This window comes from Chelmon rostratus, chromosome 14, assembly GCF_017976325.1.
Source record: "Chelmon rostratus isolate fCheRos1 chromosome 14, fCheRos1.pri, whole genome shotgun sequence".
Classification (NCBI taxonomy): Eukaryota; Metazoa; Chordata; class Actinopteri; order Chaetodontiformes; family Chaetodontidae; genus Chelmon; species Chelmon rostratus.
In genome coordinates this window covers 21154120-21175952 of record NC_055671.1, presented here as the reverse complement: position 1 = coordinate 21175952, position 21833 = coordinate 21154120, and the positions used below count along the sequence as shown (strand labels likewise).

The 21833-nt window shown below is 41.5% G+C and overlaps 1 protein-coding gene across 1 annotated transcript; it reads left to right on the top strand.

Annotated features, from left to right (window-relative positions):
- Window positions 1-5041: 5041 nt before the first annotated feature.
- On the top strand, window positions 5042-21833 carry arl10 (ADP-ribosylation factor-like 10). Its single transcript, XM_041952615.1, has 4 exons — window positions 5042-5292; window positions 10661-10844; window positions 15290-15465; window positions 19518-21833. The coding sequence occupies exons 1-4, from the start codon at window positions 5155-5157 to the stop codon at window positions 19689-19691; spliced, it is 672 nt and encodes a 223-aa protein (XP_041808549.1). The 5' UTR covers window positions 5042-5154; the 3' UTR covers window positions 19692-21833.

The window sequence follows — 21833 nt, the reverse complement described above, 5'->3', positions numbered from 1 at the left end:
TGACTTCGGCCGGTCGATCGCCGCCAAGGCACGTATATTCACTGTCGCTTCCGGTCGCGTTTTCAAAATAATACCGCTATTGACAAATTTAGCCAGCAAAATAAGACTTCCGGTGCCTGTCTTTAAATTCAAAATATCGCAAAGTCAAACACACAGTGTGCCCCAAATGGGCTCTTTGCTTAAATTATGGCCGATATTAAGAATCGCAATCAATGTGTGTGTGTATGTTGATGAACTGGAGCGCAAAAAATTGCATTGTTTTTCATTTATTGCTCCATCATTACTTTTGTTTGCCATCTATTTGTACAATAAGATCAGTATTCTGCTTCATTTTCAAAGTAATCACCGCCTATTCCTCTGCTACTGTCTATACGGGGACACAATATTTTTAAACTTAACTTTCATTGCTTTTCCTGTTGTTGTCAATCTGCAAAAGGTCAAAGATCATCTTCAGCTTTCCCCTATTGTATGTCCAGTGACATGTACAAGTTTATCAGAGTTTTGCCCTTGCTTTGTGTATTTTTCATTTATTTAGTGCATTTATTGTTATGGTAATGATTGTTTTGAACAGTTTAGCTCATATTATTTTTTTATCTGATTCCTCTTTTTTATATGCATATACTTGTTTATTGTCATCTGGGTTAAATACTGAGTTTTTGTAGTCAGCAGCGTACTTTCCTTCGTGTTTCTGTAACAAACTTTCAAGCCCACAGCGCCCTCGTGAGTATAACATGCTGAACTGCTACATGCTGAGAGATGAAGACTGACCTCAGGTCAGAGTTGTGGCTGCATCTCATGTATCTCTGGTCTGATTTTGATGAAACTTGAAGGGATGACTCCTGACAACCCTGTGTCCAGTGTTTGGAAGGTGACACAGTAGTTTAAGGACAAAGGAAGCAACTGTTCTACGTGGTCTGATTTTTATTCAAACAGGCACCTTGTTTGTAGCTTTCAGCAATTCAGAAACACACTGATTACCTCTCTGCTTAGATTTAACACAAAATTAAATTACATACTGAAAATATGGCTCCACACAGACCCTTCTTGTAGAATTAATTATGGACTTGAAGGATGGTGAAAAAAATGTTAAACTCACAGTAATTTGCAGACACTATCGATCTGATTTGGACAAAGTGAGATGAAGCACTTTAATCCTCCACTAAACTGCTGCTGATTAAGCGTTTAGGCGTTACTGATTGGCATCTGGGCCCTGCGCTCTGGTTGTTATCAGATCACGTTTTGCATGATTATAACACCACGATTCACTCATGTAAATTTCCTGTAATCAGAGACTCCTTTTCGTCTGATGGGAGTCCGTTCTCTGTCGGCACTCAGGAATCATTTTTTGGTGAAACTTGAAAGGTTGAGTGGTTGAAGACTGGATGGCTGAGGCATCAATGAAACACATAAGCTACATCAGCTCTTTCTTAATTAAATCTCATAACTTTGAAGGCTTTTACTGTGTATGCAATTGTGTGTTGCATGTCTTGTTTTTTATGCAGGACCACACTGGAAAAAGTGTTCTCAGTGTCACATGTTCTTTGGGTATTTTTGTGTCTGTATGTCCATGAATAAACAATCCATGAATGGTTATTTAAATGTATTTGAAGGGTGAAAAGCCTCAGCTGTATCAGTGCCAGTCCAGTTTTGATCATAAGTGATATGAAATATACTCCTGCAAAACTGCTTTAAATTCCCAGTTGATTTATTTTCAATTATTTTTATTCACTTTATTTCCAGTTGTGGAATGTAAGTAGTCTACATTTACTGAAGTACTTTTCAGGTACTTGAGTATATCATTACGCTGAAGAAGTAATCAGATCTTTTGCTTGAGTAAAAGTAGCAAAACCACTGTGCAGGAATACTCTGTTACAAGGAAAACTCTTACAAAATTTTATTTTAGCAAAAGCACGAAAGCATCAGAATATACTTGAAGTGTAAAACGTTAAAGTTCTTATTAGGCAGGTTAACTTTGCGCTGCGATGTATCTTATTCAATAACAATATATCATATATCTCTTCGTTGATTTATGTTTTGTCTTAATAATATAAAACTGCAAAATAACCACTAACTAAGGCTATCAAAACAAATGTAGGGAAGTTAAAAGAACCATATTTGTCTGCAAAATTCAAGTATAAGTAAAAGTAGAAGTACTTGAGTAGCCTACTTAGTTTCACTCCACTTCTGATTATGCTGTATATCCATCCTGCTAGGCCACATTTCAGAGGGCGCTATTGTACTTTTACGCCACTGCATTTATATTACACAATTATAAAGATTTTATACACAAAAATAATCAACAACATTTTAACATCAACATATGGTGCATTGTGATACTATTTCTTTTAAAGGAATATATCTGACATATCAGCCTATAAAGACAAGTTTAAACCTTTCGTGGAGTTTGATCTGAGTCAAAAACCACAGGTGATGTTTGTAGAGCCACTGAAAGAAAGAAATAAAGCTGAGAGTTGACTGTAGATGGAGCACTCCACCTCGGCCTCTGCTCCCGGACGGAGAGAGACTCAACGCAGACCCTCATTACTGTGATCCGACAGCTCAGCGCGGTTCATCCACACGCAGCTCATGCGTTTCACATACTCACACATTAAATGTCAGCTGTTGTGTGTTTGACGTCCCGCACTCACCTGCAGACCGGTGGAGGGCGGGGTGCTTCTGATGCGTTCACGTCCTATCGGAAATATAAGGATTAGGATCCTGGCGCGCAGAAGACCACAAAGTTGTGAACCAAGATTTTTTTTTTTTAATGATATCAGCTTTACCATCTTTGAGAGTAGAGGTCTGGTACATGATAATGTTTATTTGCATCCATATAGGTGAGCATGTTTTCATGATGGATGTCTAATGCAAACAAAATATACAGGTATAAATGAAGGAAGGTGAACCTAAACATAATTTTGCACTTATCCAATCAGCAATCTTAAAATGTAACATGTCTTTTTCATTCCTCTTTACTTCTCTAATTTCTGAAACTGTTGACAAATGCTGAATTAATCTTTGACTGTTGAGGTAAAGACCTGATATGCTGTATCATGCCCAATCTCTTCCTGAAATTGGAACATAATTTAAATCTGTATCAAAAGCTGCCTGAATATAACTAAAAATGGTAGACTTAAAGACTGAAAATTGTCTGGTTTGATCGACAAGGGGAAAAAAGCACTTCCCCCTTGAGCAAGACACTTATCTCTATCAGCTCCAGTGGCCAGCGGGTCAGACTGTGGTTGTACTGGGCAGAGTCCAGTTCTGATTGTAAGGTATTTTTACAAGTAAAAGGGAAACTACCCTGGATTTAGAAAAGAAAAGGTTTTTATGACCTGGAGGTTTAAATACTGGTCCATGATTGGTTCAAACTAGTTGTCATGTCAGAGATCTTGCAGGTGTCAAATTCAAGATTTATCGTGAGCTCAGAGAAACGTTCCTCCTCCAGCAGATGAATGTAAAAATAAATAATTCTGCAAAGTGAAGCTCCAATATCACAATGAAGGAACATTCTACTCATCCATCCATCCATTATCTATACACCGCTTAATCCTCTGCAGGGTAATGGGGGAGCTGGAGCCTATCCCAGCCGTCTTGGGCGAAGGCAGGGGACACCCTGGGCAGGTCGCCAGCCTACCACAGGGCTACACATAGAGACAGACAACCAAGCACACCTCTCATTCACACCTACGGACAATTTAGAATCATCAATTAACCTCAGCATGTTTTTGGACTGTGGAAGGAAGCCGGAGAACCCGGTGAAACCCCACGCTGCACAGGGAGAACATGCAAACTCCACACAAAAAGATCCCAGGCATCCTGGAACATTCTACTGTTCCATAAATTTAAAGATGATGTTAATATTATTCTAAACTAAAATCTGAAAATGTGATGAATTCTAAGCAACAATTGAAAAAATCTTTTCCAACAGAATCACATTACAGCATAGAGACTTTGGGTTAAGTTGGTGGTTAGTCGTGGCTGGTTGGGAATTTGGAGTGGTGACCTCGGTTTTCTAAAATCCTGATTACAGCTCTGATCACAAGACCAGCATGGTGAAACTTTGACCAACAGAGAGAGCATCAGCAGTTTTGTGCACCATGTGGTCCTCATTCAATGCAGATTTACCTTAAAAAAACGAGTCAAGTAAGCGCTTCAGAACTGGATTTTCAATGTAAATATCTTTAATTTTACTATTTTCTGTTGTGAATGGTGGAATGTTACTAAGTACTTGAGTACTGTACTTAGGAGTTCGGTCTGTACCAGCTCTACATGGAAAGTGTCCTAAGACAATTTCTTTTGTGATTTGGCGCCATATATATATAATTGAACTGAATTGAATTACTAATGTATAAATTTGAGGGACTTGTACTTTACTTGAGAAGTTCCATTTTATGCAACGTCATACTACTCCACTACATCAGGATGAAAATACTGTGCTTTTTAGTCCACAGCGTTTCTCTGGCAGTTATAGTTTCATTTTAGATTCTAATTTCCACACCCATCCTCTCCAGTGAAAACCTTGTATCTCCAAATATGATGATTTTGATACAGAATTTTTCCAATAAACAAATTAAATGTGACTTTCGGGGGTGAGAGAACTCTCCGGTTCTTAAGATATATAAACTATTTAAAACCCCACTTGGATTAGCTGGAAATACATTGTCACAAAGCTAAATATAAAGTAGTTGAAATAAGTTACAACAGTAAAATGCAACCTGCACATTAATGCAGCCGCAATATTACTGAGTAAAACACTGACAGGGGACATTTTCCTGCACAGTGAGTACTTTCCTGACTTTTGAATGCAGGGCTTCCACTAGAAGTGGAGTATTTTCAAAGTTATTAGTACTTGTACTTAAGTAAAGGATCCGAATACTTCTTCAAACGCTGTCTGTTGCAATGTGCTGGAAGCCGCATTTTTCCAGAGAAGAAACGGATTTTTCAAGCAGCACTTGAACGCAGAATTTTTTTTTTCCGCTTGCGCGTCTCGAAACAAAAACAAGCGGAGACAGCTCGATCACATGTAGAGCGAGCAGCGGCAGCAGCGCGACAAGAAGAAGGAAGCGGCAGTCACTCTCAGCACAGTCCAGGAAGCGGTGGCCCCCCTCTCCAGCTCCTCCGGCTCCAGTCGCCGATCGGTGCGCTCCACATATGGTTCTCCTCCGGCACATCTCCATCGCCCTGACCGCCGCCGTGGCTGCCCTGGGTTCCGCTCTCTTCATCGCCTTGAACTTCTTCTACAAGAGGCGAATATGGTCACCACAAGCGGAATACTGCACGATCAAAGAGGTGAGAGAGAAGGTTAATGATTCCTCCTCATAAATAAATGCACGTTTTTTTTATATTCTTACTCAACTATTAACTTGACGAGAAGCTGGTGACACCACATATTACACATAACTGACTGACTGAAGGAAGAATTCACTGCTGAATTCAGATGATGAAGATTTAATGCTGCTTGGTGATTTCATAAGTGGTGGTGATGATGATGAAGATGATGTTGATGATTTTTTAAAATATTAATAACAGTGAGATCTGAACTGTGGGGATGATGATGAAGAGGATGCTGCTGCTGCAGCTTAATGAATTGCTGATGTGTTAGTAATGATGATGAAGATGATAGCTTTGAGTATATGGTTATGATGATGATGATGATGATGATAATGATGACGGTAACGCTGATCAAAAAGATGTAAATAGTGAGAATGACTATGATGCTGAAGATGATGATAAAAATGAATGATTGTGCTGATGCTGAAGATGCTTTGATGTCAGTGGTGAAGAAGACGATTAAAGTGATGTTCTAAACGAAGAAGATTTAAAACCATGGTGGATATGATCCTGGTGATGAAGATGATGGATTTAATGATGATGATGACGAAGAAGAGGTTGATGAAGGAGTAAGTGGAAGCTGACAGTTGAATGGTCATATTAATGAAGAGGATGGTGGTGTTGATGGTTTTGATGATGAGGATGGTGACGTCACAAGAAAAATAATGTTATCGGAGGAAGATGACAATGACGAAGGTAAGTGTAGATGGCTGTGGCGATGATGAGGAGGATGGTGATGACGAGGACGACCAAGAAAAAGAAACATTGATGACGGAGGAAGAATATGAAGATGATGAAGATGTAGCAGTGGTGATAATGACGACGAGGGTCTTGATGACACTGATGATGAAGATGGTGGTTTTGATGATGTCTTTGATGATGAGGATGGTGACATTGGTGATGAGAGATGACGTAACAGCGGCCTTAATGATGATGTTGATGATGTCACTATTGATGACTTCACAAGTGATAATGAAGATGAAGATGAGGAAGACAATGTGGCAAGCAGATGACAGAGTGGGAGACATAGCAGTGGCAGTAATGATGATGGTACTGATGATGAAGATGACGTGGTGATGATGTCATTGATGACGAAGATGTCACGTGATGAAGAGGAAAATGTTAATAGCGAAGATGAAAATGATAAAAGTGGCAGTGAAGATGATGACTGGGATGATGAAGAATAAGAAAATGATGACAGGGCTATGTGGTAGATGATGTCATCATTGATGATGATGTTGAAGAAGATGTGACAAATTGACATGGCAGTGGTGATAATGACGACGACGACATTGATGACGCTGATGATGGTTGCGATGATGTCACTGATGATGAGGACGGCGTGCGATGAAGACAGACAATTTAGCAGCGAAGATGAGGACGACGAAGGTGATGATGCAGCCGATGGTGTCGATGATGAACAAAAAGACGATGTGGCAGCCGCCTCTCATGATGATTACGACGATGACGGGGGTGACAAAACAAACTGTAACGAGTAGTTTGATGAGGCCGGACAGGAAGAATGTGAGGATGATGAAGATGTGACGCTCCACCAGACGAACAGATGTGTGTGTCTGTCTGGCGTCGTGTGTTTCTGTGGTCTCAGGATGAAGCAGCCGGCCGACTGAGGGTCTTAATGAATGAGTCTTCAATGAGGACTACAGCTGCAGCCTGAATCTCTTAATAAAATCTATTTGCATGTCTCTAATCTTGTTTCCTCGATTCAATCAGCAGCAGCAGCCTGTAATAGGCTTAGCCTGCTTTATCTGGCTCAGCCTGTCTTTAGAGGATAACGTTGTCAGCGTCTGCCAGCGGCTCGCCGCAGAGGGGACGTAAGTGTTTTCATCCCCGGAGCCAAAGTCTACCAAGACGTATTGTAGTCACGTCGGCGGCCTCAGAAAGCAGGGGAGTTGACTAACAGCGTGTTTTTGACCTCGGGGAGTTTCAGCAGGTGGGAGGGCTGCACACGCTCATTTACACAGCGACAAGCAATCACCGAAACAGCAGAAAAACATCCAGCTGGTGGGTAAACGGAGCGAGCAGCCACAGGCCGGAGAAAAGCTGTCAGGATGTCTGGATCCGCTCAGAGCGGTGGAGTCGTTTTGTTATTTCCGCGCAAATGTGGATGAATTGGCATCCAAGTGCCGTCACAGTGGAGTTTAAACTTACACTCTTTATTTCAAACCACATTTTTGGCTACAGCAGTAGCCATTTTTCCCTTCATCAGTCTCTCACTGCCTGGTGAACGCCGACGTCCTTTAAACTTTATATCAGTTTGTAGCCCAGGCTGTCTATTCGAAATTTCAAGTACAAGCCGAGACAACCCTGATGACGTCACTGTGACATCAGCAGTTCTTGGACTTTAGACTTTAGAAAACAACCTCAAGAGGTTTTGTGTTGGAACTATTTCCTGTTGAACAACTGCACCGTCGCCACAGATGCTGCACAGAAGTTGCTGGGCGGAGGGATACACAGCTTTTTGGCAGGAAATAGTTAAAATAACTCCCTAAAACTACAAGTTATAAATGTTATAGTTCTGTTAATGAAGATATGTGTTAATCGGTGAGATTTAGAGGTGTTGGTAGCTGCGTTTTTGAATGGGACAGAGCTGGGCTAACATACTGACCCTCACTCAACACTTCCTTATAACATAAAAAGACGTTTGCTAACGCGGCTGCTCTTGCTGCTTGAAAACCTACTGCTGAATGCAACAAATTCAAGCTGGTTGTCTGGGACTTAATGTGGCAATTCATTAACATCACAACATGCAATTACAGGAGAACTGCTGGACTGATGGCGTCAGAGGAACTTCCATCACTCTTCTCCTCTGCGTTTGCTGTTCAGTGCTGCAGGCGAGCTGGCTTTAGTGCTTCCTTGTTAGAAAGCCGGTGTGTTGCCAACTGTCTGCTCTGTTGGGGTGGGTGTCCTTGAGCAAGACATTAAATCCCTGTCAGATCTAGCCTGTCTTCAGTTGAGCACGGCTTTTTTCCTGATTCCCTGTGGAAAGGAAAAACAATAGAAATCAATAGCGTATCACAGCCTTTTTATGAGAAATGTCCGAACAGGCAGGAGAGCGTTTAAAATCTAAAAGAAGAAGTCACTCAAGTATTTGAACTGACAAAGGGAGCAGGAGATAAATGGCCACTGCGCTGGCTCGATCCATTTATTAGCCAAAGAAATGCCTGAGATTTATAAAATATAATAATGTGGAATGTTTTCTTAGTCAGAAGCTTTAGATAAATGTCTCCTCTTTAATCTAGAAGATCCAGTCAGATGACTGCAAGACAGCAAGTATGCAAGAATTGATCACTTTGCACAAAGTCCGTGCTGATAATGCGGCAATGAGAGGAAAAGCGGTGCAAGCTCTGCAGCCTCAGCAGCTACAGAGCTGCTCGACACTGTCAGGGTTTGAGGTTTGTCTCCCAGTGGGCTGCATAAGCTAGAGGTACAGGAGGCAAGCTGCAGATCTGTCAAAGCAAGCGTATTTATCTGGTGCTACATTTACCCAGCAACACCAGCCAGACAGAATCTAATTCATCACTAAAATAACTAAAATTCTTCATCTGACTTCTTTCTGGTGCAATTAAAGGGTAGTTATGGTGCCGTTTTATGTGTTGAGGAATCTCATTACAGCTGATTCCGAGTATACTTTTGAAAATGGTCTTTACTCCTCTTAAAGTGTCAATCATCCATCAACAAAGAGGTGTTAAGTGTAATATTCCTAATAAGATAGCTAAAGCCGATGCATCTCAGCTCTAAAAAGGGCTGATATGAATTGCTAATTAACCTCCACAGAGCCGCAGCCGCGCATCAGCACACGGCATGAATAAAGACTAACCTTGTGTGACTTTTAAAAGGCGATGACTGACGTGTGCAGGATCTCAGAGGGACTGTGGCGTCTCAGGTGCAAAGAGAGCGTGGAGGTTTGAATCTGGCTGCTGACCTTTACCGAGTGTCTTTCTGCAGATACCGGCGGCTCAGTGGGAGACAAGTACTCTCCGTCTCTCTCACATCTGACCTAAATAAGCAGTAGGAGGGTGTTACTGCGTTACCATGATACTGCTCTGTCTTTTATGAAAGTTATAGGTTTTACCTCAGAGGTTTGCAGAAGCTGATTAATTTTCCTGAACGTTATGAAGTGTCTTTTGCGCACTGAGGGTCAAAGTCCCAGTCCCCAGTTTGATACATTATGATGATACAACCATGAAGCTGATTGGACAAACAGTCCAAAACCCAGATATATTAGATTTACGATAATTTCAGACAGACAAAAGCATTAATTTCAGGAGCTAAAACCAACAAGTGTTTGACATTTTTGCTTGGTAAATGATCAAAATTGTTGTGGGCTAATTTAACTGATGATCGACAAATCAAGTAATCAATTCATAATCAATTTGTCGTTTCAGCATCAAACACAACCTGTGCGAATGTGTCATGGGTGCTATGAGGTTGGCATAAAAATGAGCAAGATTAAAGAGAAAGGCAGGAAATTCTCTATAGCCATGCTGCAAGAGTGCTAACATCAGCATGCTAGCATGCTCACAGTGACAATGCTAGCATGCTGATGTTTAGCAGGTATAATGTTTATCATGTTCACCATATTAGCTTAGTGTGCTAGAATGCTGGTAGTTGTTAATTAGCAATAAACCAAATGGCAACCTCGAGGGCTGAAAAATGAAGCCAAGTGCCCAAGACTGCAGTTACTCAAATGGCCACTTGAGGCAGGCTCCAAAAGTGAGTCAATTCCCATAGACCCCCATATTAAAATGCCCCACTTTACACAAATATTTACAGCCATAGCTAGCCGCTAGGTTTCAGCAACCAGGCTTCATTTGGCCTGCTTCAGCTCCACCCATGCTCCACCTTTTTGCCCATTTTGGGGTTAGCAGGGAGTTTGGTGGAGTCAGGCACTGCCAAGATGGCGACGGCCGAAGCCACTGTCACTAAGCTTCACAATGGCTACTCAGAAACCTATGCATGACATCACAGAGACTACATCCATGTGTCATACAGTCTGTGCAACAAACACACACTATGGGCCTGAAGACGCCCCTGACGGAGGCCAAAGGCCCAAATCCATCTATGGATTTCAGACAGCCTGTACTGCAGCTGTGTTCAGATTCAGCTGTGGTTTGATGAGCTGGATCTGAACCAAAACATTTACATTATTAATCATATTGAGAAGACATTCTTACACACCCTCACTCGTCTTAAAACTGAGCAAGCAACATCATTCAGTGTTGAATAAATTATGTGTTTAGTTTTTGCCTCCAGTCAACATTTCTGAACATTTCTGGACTGCTACCGTCTCTTTCTCTGCCTGCAGGAGGAAGAGGAGCGTGGGAAGCGTCAGGTCCTGGTCCTCGGCCTGGACGGGGCCGGGAAGAGCAGCATGTTGCAGGGTTTGACCCCCGGGGAGGCAGCGGCTAAGAGAGGCCGCTGCCGGCCCACCCGCGGCTTCAACTTCATGAGCCTCAATGCCCCCGCCTGTCAGCTCGACTTCCTGGAGAGTAAGACTCTTTTTGTTCCCTCAAAATCAAACAAAGCAGGCTCTGTGCGTGGAGTGTAGAAGACATTTATGCTTTACAAAGTAGCATGAGATGTCTTTCATCCCTCTGTTCAGTACAGTTCGCCATTTGCTTCATTTAACTTGCGATGCACAGAACAACTCCACAGAGATACCCGAAAAAGTTTAACTGAAAGATAGAAGAGCAGCAGTGAGAGCGTGAGTCAGTGTCAGCAACTGTGATATGAACATACTGATGATCACAGCATTAGTAGTGAAGTAGTAGTTAGCATGCTAATGTTAGCATAACAACCCACGTGCTAACATTTGAAATTCATTTAGCATGTTAGTATTTTAGTTTGTTTGCATTTAACATGTAACATTTACCAACTGCGAATCTTAATGCGCATAGCAACGTAATGCTAGCATTAAGCTAGCACATGCTTAGCATGCCAGCAAACTGATGTCACCGTGTTAGCATCAGGCCATGTAAAGACAGATTTTAGCATTGTGTGAAAACAACACTGCTCCCTCATTCATTTCAATCAGGCTTTTTGCTACAGTGCAACGTCAAATAGCAGCAGACGGGAACGGCCAATTAAAAACAAGCATATGCACATTCTTAGCACATTAGCTTGAACAGGGTAAAGACGTCAGTATGCTTCAGCTGTACTGCCTGCCAAATAGTATAATCATATGACAAGTTGTACAAAGTCAGCCCCCCTAACCCTACACAAACCAGCCACACTGTTCAGTGCTGTGGCATTTGATGGCAGCAGCTTCGAACCAACACAGTAAAGTTGTGGCCGGACAGATAAACAACAGCTGAGATCCACTATAAAGCTGCAGATTCAGCTGATGGAGGTTCATCACTACCAGAGATACCCAACACATTTTAACATTGTTTTCATGCTCATTTGATTCATCGTTATTTTAACAAAATATAGAGTATACCAGCTTTCAAGTGTTGGTGCATGCATGTTGGTAAGTTTTCATCCGAGTCTGGCTGTGAAGAACTTGATCCAGATTTCAGTTTGCCTCCAATCTTCTCCCATAAAGCTTGCTGCATTCATCACTGCCAACACAGAAGCAATCTCTGGCACTTGCTATATTCTCCTGATTTGGTCAGAGACTGAGGGAAACCTCCAGTTGTTTCTGTTTTCAGTATCAATGCATCACAGAGGTTAAAACTGCTACAGAGAACCTGAGAATTTGTGACATTTCACTCAAATGAATGTCAGCGAGTACAGGGCCAGAAAGGAGAGGCGGATGGTTCCAGTTCAATTGTGCTTACAGACAACTAAATAAATCCTGCTAATTAGCATTCCTCTGAAAGCCACTGCCCTGCACTAAAAATAACCTAAATGACTTCGCTCTTCATTCAGACCAGTCTGAGTGTGAGACGCTCAGCCGTCGGCCGCAGGATGAGTTTCTGTGGATGTATTCGGAGGAGTGTGTCACGCACAACGGCTGATTTATTCATGATCCGAACACAGAGATCGGTGGGCGCCTAGAATCCTTTTCTCGTCTCTGAAAGTAAGAGGAACACATGTCACCGCCCACTCAGTCAGAATACCTCAATGGCCCAGTGCAGTAAATGTTGGAGTCTTTGTCTCGGTGACATTGATGCAGAGGCATGTTGACAGCTTTGCGCGCACTTGTGCACATCAGGAGCAGAGCAGTGCGCAGGGACCGACGAGTTCACTTTATAAGGTCCACTGGGGAAATCAGGCTAAAAGCCTTTAAACTCTACATGAAAACATGCAGATCAGATCAGTCAGAGAAGCAGTTTTAGACTTTGAGCAGCTGAGATTTGGGTTTGTGCTAACGGGAAGTGAAAGACACTATCAGGAAGAAGTTATACAAACTGTGTATGTGGTTGGGGCGCATATTCTCAGCTTTTCTCTTTAAAAACGTGTTTGTACAGCGTGTACTAGTTTGCATTTTTCTTGATTTGAGGCACTCCCTTAACTGAAGCTCACAAACTGACATCAAGCTTGGGCGCCATTAAACAGACAATATTCCGCTAGACTACAGTATACACTAATGCTGTCAACTACACTAAATACTACAGTTTTCTTTATAAAGATCAGATCAGTTTCAGTTTCACAGTGTTTTCAGCTCTTCTCTTGAACACACTGGAAAATACGAGATTTAAACGTCAGTTTCCCCTCAGGCAGATATTTAACACCTGTGAGACCTGTGAGATGAAAATACGATGCAAATTGCTCCCACAAGACAGGTAAAAAAAGAACTGTTTGTATTTCCCCATTAAAATTTGCACTGAGAAGTAATGTGAACAAGTTGTGGAGTAACGTCCAGAGCGTCGAGGTTACAAGTAGAGCTAAAGCTACACCAGACTTTGACTCAGTGCCTTTGGATCCCTGTCTTGGGATTCTGCATATTCAGGGGTCAAAGTTAAAGTTGGCTGCAAAACGCGGTATAAAAAAAGCCCAATGTGTGGTACTGTGGCTTGTGTAGCTGCTCACAGAGTGCAGCCACGATCCTTATTGAAAATATTGCAGAGATAGTTTTGCCCACAGGATTACAACTACAGCTTAGCTTAATATATACACGCATCCACCCCATTCACACCCATGTGACTCAGTGTCTGCTGTGCGTGTACATGTGGGTGTGTATTTAATAAGGTGGCCTGCGGAGCAGCAGGGTGAACGTCCCGCTGATCTCCTTCTGACTATAAAACACAAGCTGCCCACAGCGCCGAGCGTCAGGTCCACCGTCTGTACCACATCAGGTAAACACGTATTTATTGCTGCCACATCACATCAGCTAAAGGTACATCACTACCCAGTTTCCTAGCAACATTTTCCATTAAGTCCAGCGCTAATGAATTCTTGCTGCGCTGTGCTGAATTCTGAGGTGGTGACGACCTGAAGTCATACCCGCCCGTGTCTGAGCAGTGATTCGTTTGGCCGCTGAGCGCTGTTTGGTCATTATAGCTGCAGGTCAGTTCACAGCAGGGTTGTGGGAAGTTAAAGCCTCAGTTACTATGAAACTTTTCCAATCACTGAAGCTGGTAGAAAGTGTGTCTTGTGACTGTGTGGCGTGCACGCTGTGTAGGCGCTGAGGTGATACAGAAAGCTTCGACAAGCTTTTTTCTGGGTTAGACCGGACCTTATGACACAATTTGCTCAGATAACAATGAAACAACCAGAAATTAGTCAGTCAAATGACTGAGTCAGCTCCAAGTCCACAGAGCAGGACAGATAATAATCTGAGTAAACAAGTGACACAGTCCTCCAACACCCAGCAGCTCTCAGATCAGACCCCTCCATGTTTACGGCATGGCGGCAGAGATGCTGCACAGAAATCATCAGATATGTTCGCACTCATGAGGAGGTAATGTAATATTAAAACAATTCCTCCCAGAAACAAGAAGAATGCCTGTGAATGCAAGAGGAGAACAAACAATAAAGAAGAGAAAATAAAAAAGTGAAAAGAACGCAAGAAAAACAGAAATAAACAGAAATCCTAAACCCTTAAAAAGAAAAAGAAAGCTGCACTGTTACATTTGCTCAGAACTTTTCTGACACGTCTGGAGGCAACAAAAAAATGAATCAGACCAATTTCTCCAGCAGGGAAACGTGGATATAAGTGATTTCATTGGGTCAGGCGCATCTGAAATTAATCGTTGGCCAATTAGTTTAAAGGTGCAATGCCAACATCTTATCTAATTCTACCAACTGATCTGTCCATTTATTGATTGAACCGATTTATTTGTCAGGGCCGTGTGGCTGCTTTCCTTTAGCTCGCACTGACTGTTTGTGTTTTAGATCCACAAAAGATCCTAACAACAGACCCTGTTTATCTCTGATTGTGTGTTTTGTTAGGCTCTATCCACACTAACACGTTTTCATTTTGAAGCACACAACGTTTGCTGCATTCACCCTGAGCGTCCATACTACTCCAGCATTTTAAAACCCCTCAAACGGAGACTTTTAGAAACACTGCTGCTGTTTTCGTTATGTTCATTTTGGATCTTAGGAATACGCATCAGTGATAATAATATGAAACTTTCAACCATATCGAATGGTCTTCTTCAGCAAGTGGAATGTAAAAATGAGACTTCTATCGCTTGATAGCAAAGGACCATTTAGTAATTTTCACACAAAACATGACAACAGTCCACATATGTGAAATGATTCATGCTTGCAAGTTTGACAATTTGTAAATTAATGCATAAAAATTTAACCAGCACTTTCATTAATTTGCAGAAGAATTTCAGACGTGAATGTTAATAAATCAATGAACTCCAAGTTGGAGTTCTAGTGTATGTGGGGTACTTGTATTTGTAGGAAAATGCATTTGTGATCACAACACTTTATTTACAAATTGTCAAATATACGTGTTAATATGTGTATCATGAAACACATATTTGTCACTAATATTGACACACAAGTTTGAACGTTTGTGTCCCCTCTGTTGCAGTTGGAGGAGGGGAGGACCTGCGGCGGTACTGGTCGGATTACCTGAGAAGGACTCACGTTCTGGTGTACGTGGTGGACTCCTCTGACAAGAGCCGCTTCCCGTTGGCTAAGGCTGAACTGCACCGCCTGCTGAGCGTGGAGCCCCAGCTGCCCGTGGTCGTCCTGGGAAACAAGCAGGTAAACCAGGTGTCCTGTCCATCTCTTCTTAAAGGACCTTACCAGAGTTTTTTTTGAATGTTTAGCTCATTCAAAGCAATCCAAGCTTGAAATAGAGCTTTGTAATTAACCACTTAGCAAACCTTGCTTTTGTTGTGTTTTAGATTTTTAGAGAAACTTTTCCTACCACTCTAGGCAGCCATTGATCTCCATTAATTTCTGTACTGTACAAATAAACAACAAACTGTTAGCAGACATTGAGTAAATAATCCATCACAATAATCTTCAAGCCTGCATCAGTCTTTGTCAGTCATATTATGATTGCATGGTAATGCAGTTTAATGCAGGCTGATTTAAAGACTTATTAAATCAAGCAAATTTCCAGTGTTAGCATAATGGAAACCAATGGCTGCCTAGAACTGTAAACAAGTCCACCCAAAAATCTAAAGTAGTACAACATGCATTACAAATACAGCAAACGTGTGTAGTATACACACAGTAGTCTGTTGTTAAGACATAAAAATACTGGTGTGGTCCTTTAAGCTCTTCCTGTGAATGTCTTAATGGACAATATTGGTGAAAATAGAAAAAAACCTTAATATTCACTTCTTCCCTAAATTTAGTACTCACCTAAAAGCCATCACACCCTGGTGGACTGGTGTTCTATTAAAAACCCTCCAGTCATAATGACACTGAAGGCTATTCACATGAAGTTGAAACTTGCCAGTAAAAGTGCCTAAAAAGAGCTGATGTATTGGCACGAGTGGGCTGTTCCCCCTTCATTTATCCAGCAGTAATGATCTATCAGACTCCTGAAATAAACATTTCTACATTTCCTCCTTGGCTCATATTTCTTCACCCTACACGGCATTTGTGGAATTATACATGACCCTCTGAGGGGAGCAGGAATATTTGTCACATCTGCTGTCAGAGCGCTGCAGCTTTTATCCTCTCAGCACTCTGCGCTACTATTAGCAAGAGAGGAATCTGTGATAAAACTCATTGTGAAGCCACTGCGGTCCAGCTAAATGCCAGAATGTTCTGTGCAGAGCAGGTGGAGCCCAGTTAGCGTATGCAGTGTGTCACGGTCAAAACAGCCAGAACAGGAGGCATTTTAAACCCCTTTCACCTCTTTCATCTTCAAAATGAATGAGGAAAGTTCAAACATCAAACAGAATACCCACTACAGACATGAAAGAGAGACTTGTGCCTTTTTAAACTTAATGACTATTGATGTGAACGTGGCGACAGGAATTCAGATTCTCTGTCAGGTTACACAGGTAAGCTTTGATGTTATATATCTCAATGTTCAACATAAACACGATATTTCCCAGTCAGCAAAGCTTTGGTGTTTTGCAAGTCAAAAGACGTGTAGGCGTCAAGGTTAAAAGTGGGCTACAATTGGTTGAATAATGAAAGTTAATTACACGTCTACATTACATTACAGTGTAAGTATTGTTTTGACAGCCATTAAATGAGCGTTTTAACATGTATTTAGGATCTGCCTCACATACAGCTTATATAGCTTAATACTATATTTTATCTCACTATTTTTTCTTATATTGTTATTTTATATTTTAAATTGTATTTTTACTTCCTGGTTTATAAATGGTCTTTACATTGTACTTGACAATTGTTCTTATTTTACATGCCCTTATGTTTCCACACTTTAAGCTGCTGGAACTATAAATTTCTCTTTGGAGATTCTATCAGCTATCAGATCTATCTATCAGTCATTTATGTAATTTTTTAAAAACTCGAAACCAGACATCTATAAGAAAATGTCACTACAACCAAATTCAGCTTGTTTTTTTTGACATGTATGACCAAATCAGAGCTTACTGGTTTGAGTTGAACCACATGTACAGTTTTGACCAAACATGCATCGCTGTTTCCCATTTTTGGGAGTATTGTTTTTGCTTGTGTTTGTTACAGCACAACCGTTTTTTTCCATAAACACACGACCAAACTAAGCTAACGTACTTGCACGTGACGAAGGTTTTCCAGCTGTTCCCACCAGCTACAAATGGAATGCTGAATAATGAGTACTGAGAACATACTGGTCACACAGCTGGACAGTGGAGAAAGATGTGTTCTGCAGCATACGATAATGAATCAGTGCAGATGGGTGCTGATTTCACACAAGCAAAAATAGAAAATCATAAGGAAAGGACAGCACTCCCGTTTTGGCTTCTGCTTGAAACATCTGTGCATGAATAAATTATTTGATTGTCCTTCTCATGATTTTTGTTTCCCAAAGCACGCCAAGGTTTGGGTATTTACTTCCCACAACTACTTTAATTCACATCAGGTAGTTTTCAAAGCAGTCCCTACTGCCATACTGTATGTACTATACTGTATAACAATAGTGTAGCTTTGCCAGAAATAAAAGATGACGTGCAAGACAAGAGAGATTCAATTCTCTTAATTTTTTCTACACTGAAATGATGGAAGTCAAGGTGGGAAAACACCTTCATCCAGTCTAAAAAACTAAACTAAAATAGCTGGAATGGATTGTCTCTATTATCGTCAAAATCCCTCCAAACGTTTGACTATTTTCTGAGCAGTTAAGCCCTTTTAAGCGAGACCACAGCCTAAACTTGTGTCACGTTGTGCACATGACGCAGGTGAAGTAAAAGAAATAATTGACTCAGTAGGAGGGGCTCTTTTTGACAGTGATACCCGCTCTCACCCACCATTGCTTTGTTCTCTGCCTCGGCACTCGCTCTGTTTAAACAGCACAAAGGATGTTTCCAGCAGAACCTGTGCGTTGGAAACGATGTGGCGGTGTAAAGAAACGAGGCGGACATCTTTAGACTCCAGCCTGGGTTGAATGGTTTGTGTAGGAGGGTGGCGTTAAATTCACTGTCTTAAAAACTAAGCCAGCCAACATTTGAAAGTATGACATGTAGTTATTTGTAAGGACACATTATGAAGTATTATGAAGGATAATGATGATTTTATTCTTTTTTGCAAGGTCAAGTCAGGTTGTATTGATTAATTATTCATACTGTACAGATCTTCTTTTTGCGATGAAATGAAAAGGTAAAAATTAGGAAAATGAGTATCTACACTCACCGCTTGTAGGCTTGAAAGGCTTGAAAGACTTTCAAGCTTTCTTATGCACTGAGGACTCTCATTAGCTTGAATTCACAACTGATTCCAGTTGTAACCCAGTTTGTGTACTCAGTCAACACCTATACTTCCCCAAAACATAGCTAAATGTATTTTTTTTTTGCTATTGCAGCTTACTGTTTGCATTTATCACAAAATAGCATGTAGCTAGCTAACCGCACTGTTGCTAGCACCATTGGCTTTTTATGTTCATCCCACAGCTACGTTTATTCACATTAGTCTTGAATGGCAAATGCAAACTATGCTAACGACAAAGAGCTGTTAACTAAAACTTAACTAAAACATTTGTTTGGTTTGTTTGTAGCTCAGTTAGCTGTTTGCGATAGCCATTGTGAGACTAACAGCGACAAACAGAAGCACTGTGCTTGGCCATATTGTGGCCATTTCAACCAAAATGAGCCAAAACATGCCTGAATACACAGCTTCTGTTTAAAAAAGCACGATCAGTTGTTAGTGTTGATGCTCGCAACCAACTAAGCTAACGTAGCCGTGTCCAACAAAGATGTAGCTGCTAACTGTACAAGCTAAAATTGAACGTGTTTTTGGAACATATTGATCATTTAGCTGGACAGAGTATTTTTATGTACAGCTTTACATCTTGCAATGAACATCTGTGCACATTTTTACACAAGAAAACAGAGTTTTCCTATGTTTTCCACCAACAAACTCATATCTGCCATCTGGACAAGGAAATTGTCTATTGGCTGATATCCATTTCGTAATAAAAGCCAAAGCTCTTTATTTAGCACATTTCATTACAGGAAAACTGAACGTTCTTTACATTAAAATACAGTGACATGAGATTATAATAAATTAAAACAGCACTAACAACTTTGGTCAATACAGGTGCTGTTTATGTATACTAGTTATTGTCCTTGAAACAAGGAGGCAGTTCTTTCTTGTCAAACTAAGTTGAACTGTTTTTTTGCTCCTCGCAGGATAAACCCAATGCTGTGAGCGTGTCGGAGCTGCATGAGGCCCTGTCTCTGGGCTCCGTGACCGAGGACAGGAAGCTGTTCCTCTTGGCTGCCCAGCTGGGTTCTGACGGAGCCCTGAGGAACTCCTGCCGGGGCCTGGACACCTTCCAGGACCTCCTGCTCCAACTCGTCTGATCTCACCTCCCCCCGCAGAGCAGAAGAGAAGGAGAAGGAGAGACGAAAACAAAGGGATGGCTCAAAGCAATCTTCCTCCTCCTCTTCCTCCTCCTTGTTTAAGCTCTTGCGTATTTGAGGCCGAGGAGGAGGAGTAGATGACGAAGACTGCAGGAACTGAGGCAGAGGAATGACTGAATCAGAGGAGAAGATGCCAAGATGGAGCACAAAGCGTTGCAGTACCTCCTCGTCTTCCTCCTCGCCCTTTTCCATCTACGTCAGTTCAGCTGGTTTTAGAAGAAGCAGCTTTCGAGGCGCCTCCAGCTCATCCCACTATACACTTTTCTTCTCATCTTACTCAGCGGAGAAGAGGAGGTGCAGAGGGAGGAGGATGAGGACAGAAGGTGGGACAGAAGGATGAAGGTTTGTTCCTGGAGTCTGTGACTCAGAACCACAATGTTCACCTCCTGCCAATGATTCAGACTGTGGACTCGTCTTAATGTCAACGTGTGACAGCTTTATTTAAGCATGTAGATTACACTGTATATAAACCGAAGTGTGTCAAGTTTGTAGATGCATATAGAGATTTCATCCCGTTGCTGTTTTCTGAAAGTCTTTTGTGTTCAGCAGAGCAGAACAGGTAATATTCAGGGCTGCCAGGTTGGAGCCCCCCCGGGGACTAAAGCTGCACCAGCTGGATGAGTTCACTGACTGGGTATTTGGAAGATACTCGCTGACTCCAACACTGAGGCTTTACTGAGATGAATTTTTAAAAAAAAGGAATTTAAAGGGATCCCCGGACGGTTTGAAAAGCAGCGGAAAGCGTTTCCGTGAATTTCTTCACAACAGCTTGAGAGCATTTTAAGCTTCTTCATTTGAAACCAATCCCTCTTCGGTTATGTGTTACGCCCCGAGAATGCTACACAAATTACAGCTGACTACCGCACATCGCTCAAGTTTGCCTTTTCCCAGTATCAGCCAAATCCAGTTAATACGTAAGAATCTCTTCGTCAGATGATGCTGACACTTTGAACAGAACTACTGAATGTATAGGCACAATCAGTCACACAAGGTCAGAATGTTCCTAAACAAGAAACCTTCCCTCAGGGAAAGCAAGGCGGGGGAAAGAGTGTTTTGTGGAGATAAGATCTGCTTTCAGTTGCACTCATCAGTCTCATTCTGCAAGGATTTGAGCTGCTTTCAGTCCTTTAGAGCGCATACATTCCCAATGCTGTTTGCTCCACAGATAGATCGCTGTGTACAAGATGCTCAGACAGGGACTAGGATCCAGTAAATCACACATCCTTGAATGTATAAATACAGATGTGAAGTGTCTGACTTTAATGCTCCTTGTACAGATAAACTTGAATTAGCCAGATTCTGATTTTTAACGCTGTATCTGTGCAGCAGTGTTTACTTATAACACACAATTTTTTAATGAAATGTGAAGTTTTATTCTGTAATTCTGCAGAAATGTGGTTTTCACAGTAGCTAAGAGTTTTGTGGATCGTTGTACGTACTGTGTTTTTACAACCAATGACTGCTTGTCATTCTTGTCTTCATGTGTGATGTAAATGGCAAACTGTTAGATGTGAATTCATGCATGTCTTTATGTTGTGTTGTTCTCTTTTAAAATGGCGTTGATGTGTCAGCTGCAGTTTCTTAAACAGCAAGTGTCCATTGGGTTATTTAGTCTTAAAGGGGAACTCCACCGATCACATGTATTTTGAGAAAAATTATTGTACGTGAGTCATAACTACAAGAAAAAATAGATGTTATTTTACAAATCACATATTTAAATGACTTTTTGACCCGCCTGCAAATCTACCTGCGCAAGACAGCAGACAACAAATAACTGCATTCAAAACAACTGGACTGGAACACAGCACAACTTCTCCTCGGAGTCGCTGACGGCGATTGGAGAGGGAACGTGGAAGAGGAAGGGGGAACGCCTACACTGAGCGTGATTGGCTGGAAAGAGGTTACATGACGAAAGATGCATAAATACAGATGTAGGCTCCATATTATGCTATCCTGATCATGTCGGAAAAATGAAGTAAAATGACTAAAACCAGCTACTATTTGTAAGCACCGCAAAATGGTCAAATTATTGTACATTATGACATTATTTATCACACTGAGGACAATATTTTCGCACAAATA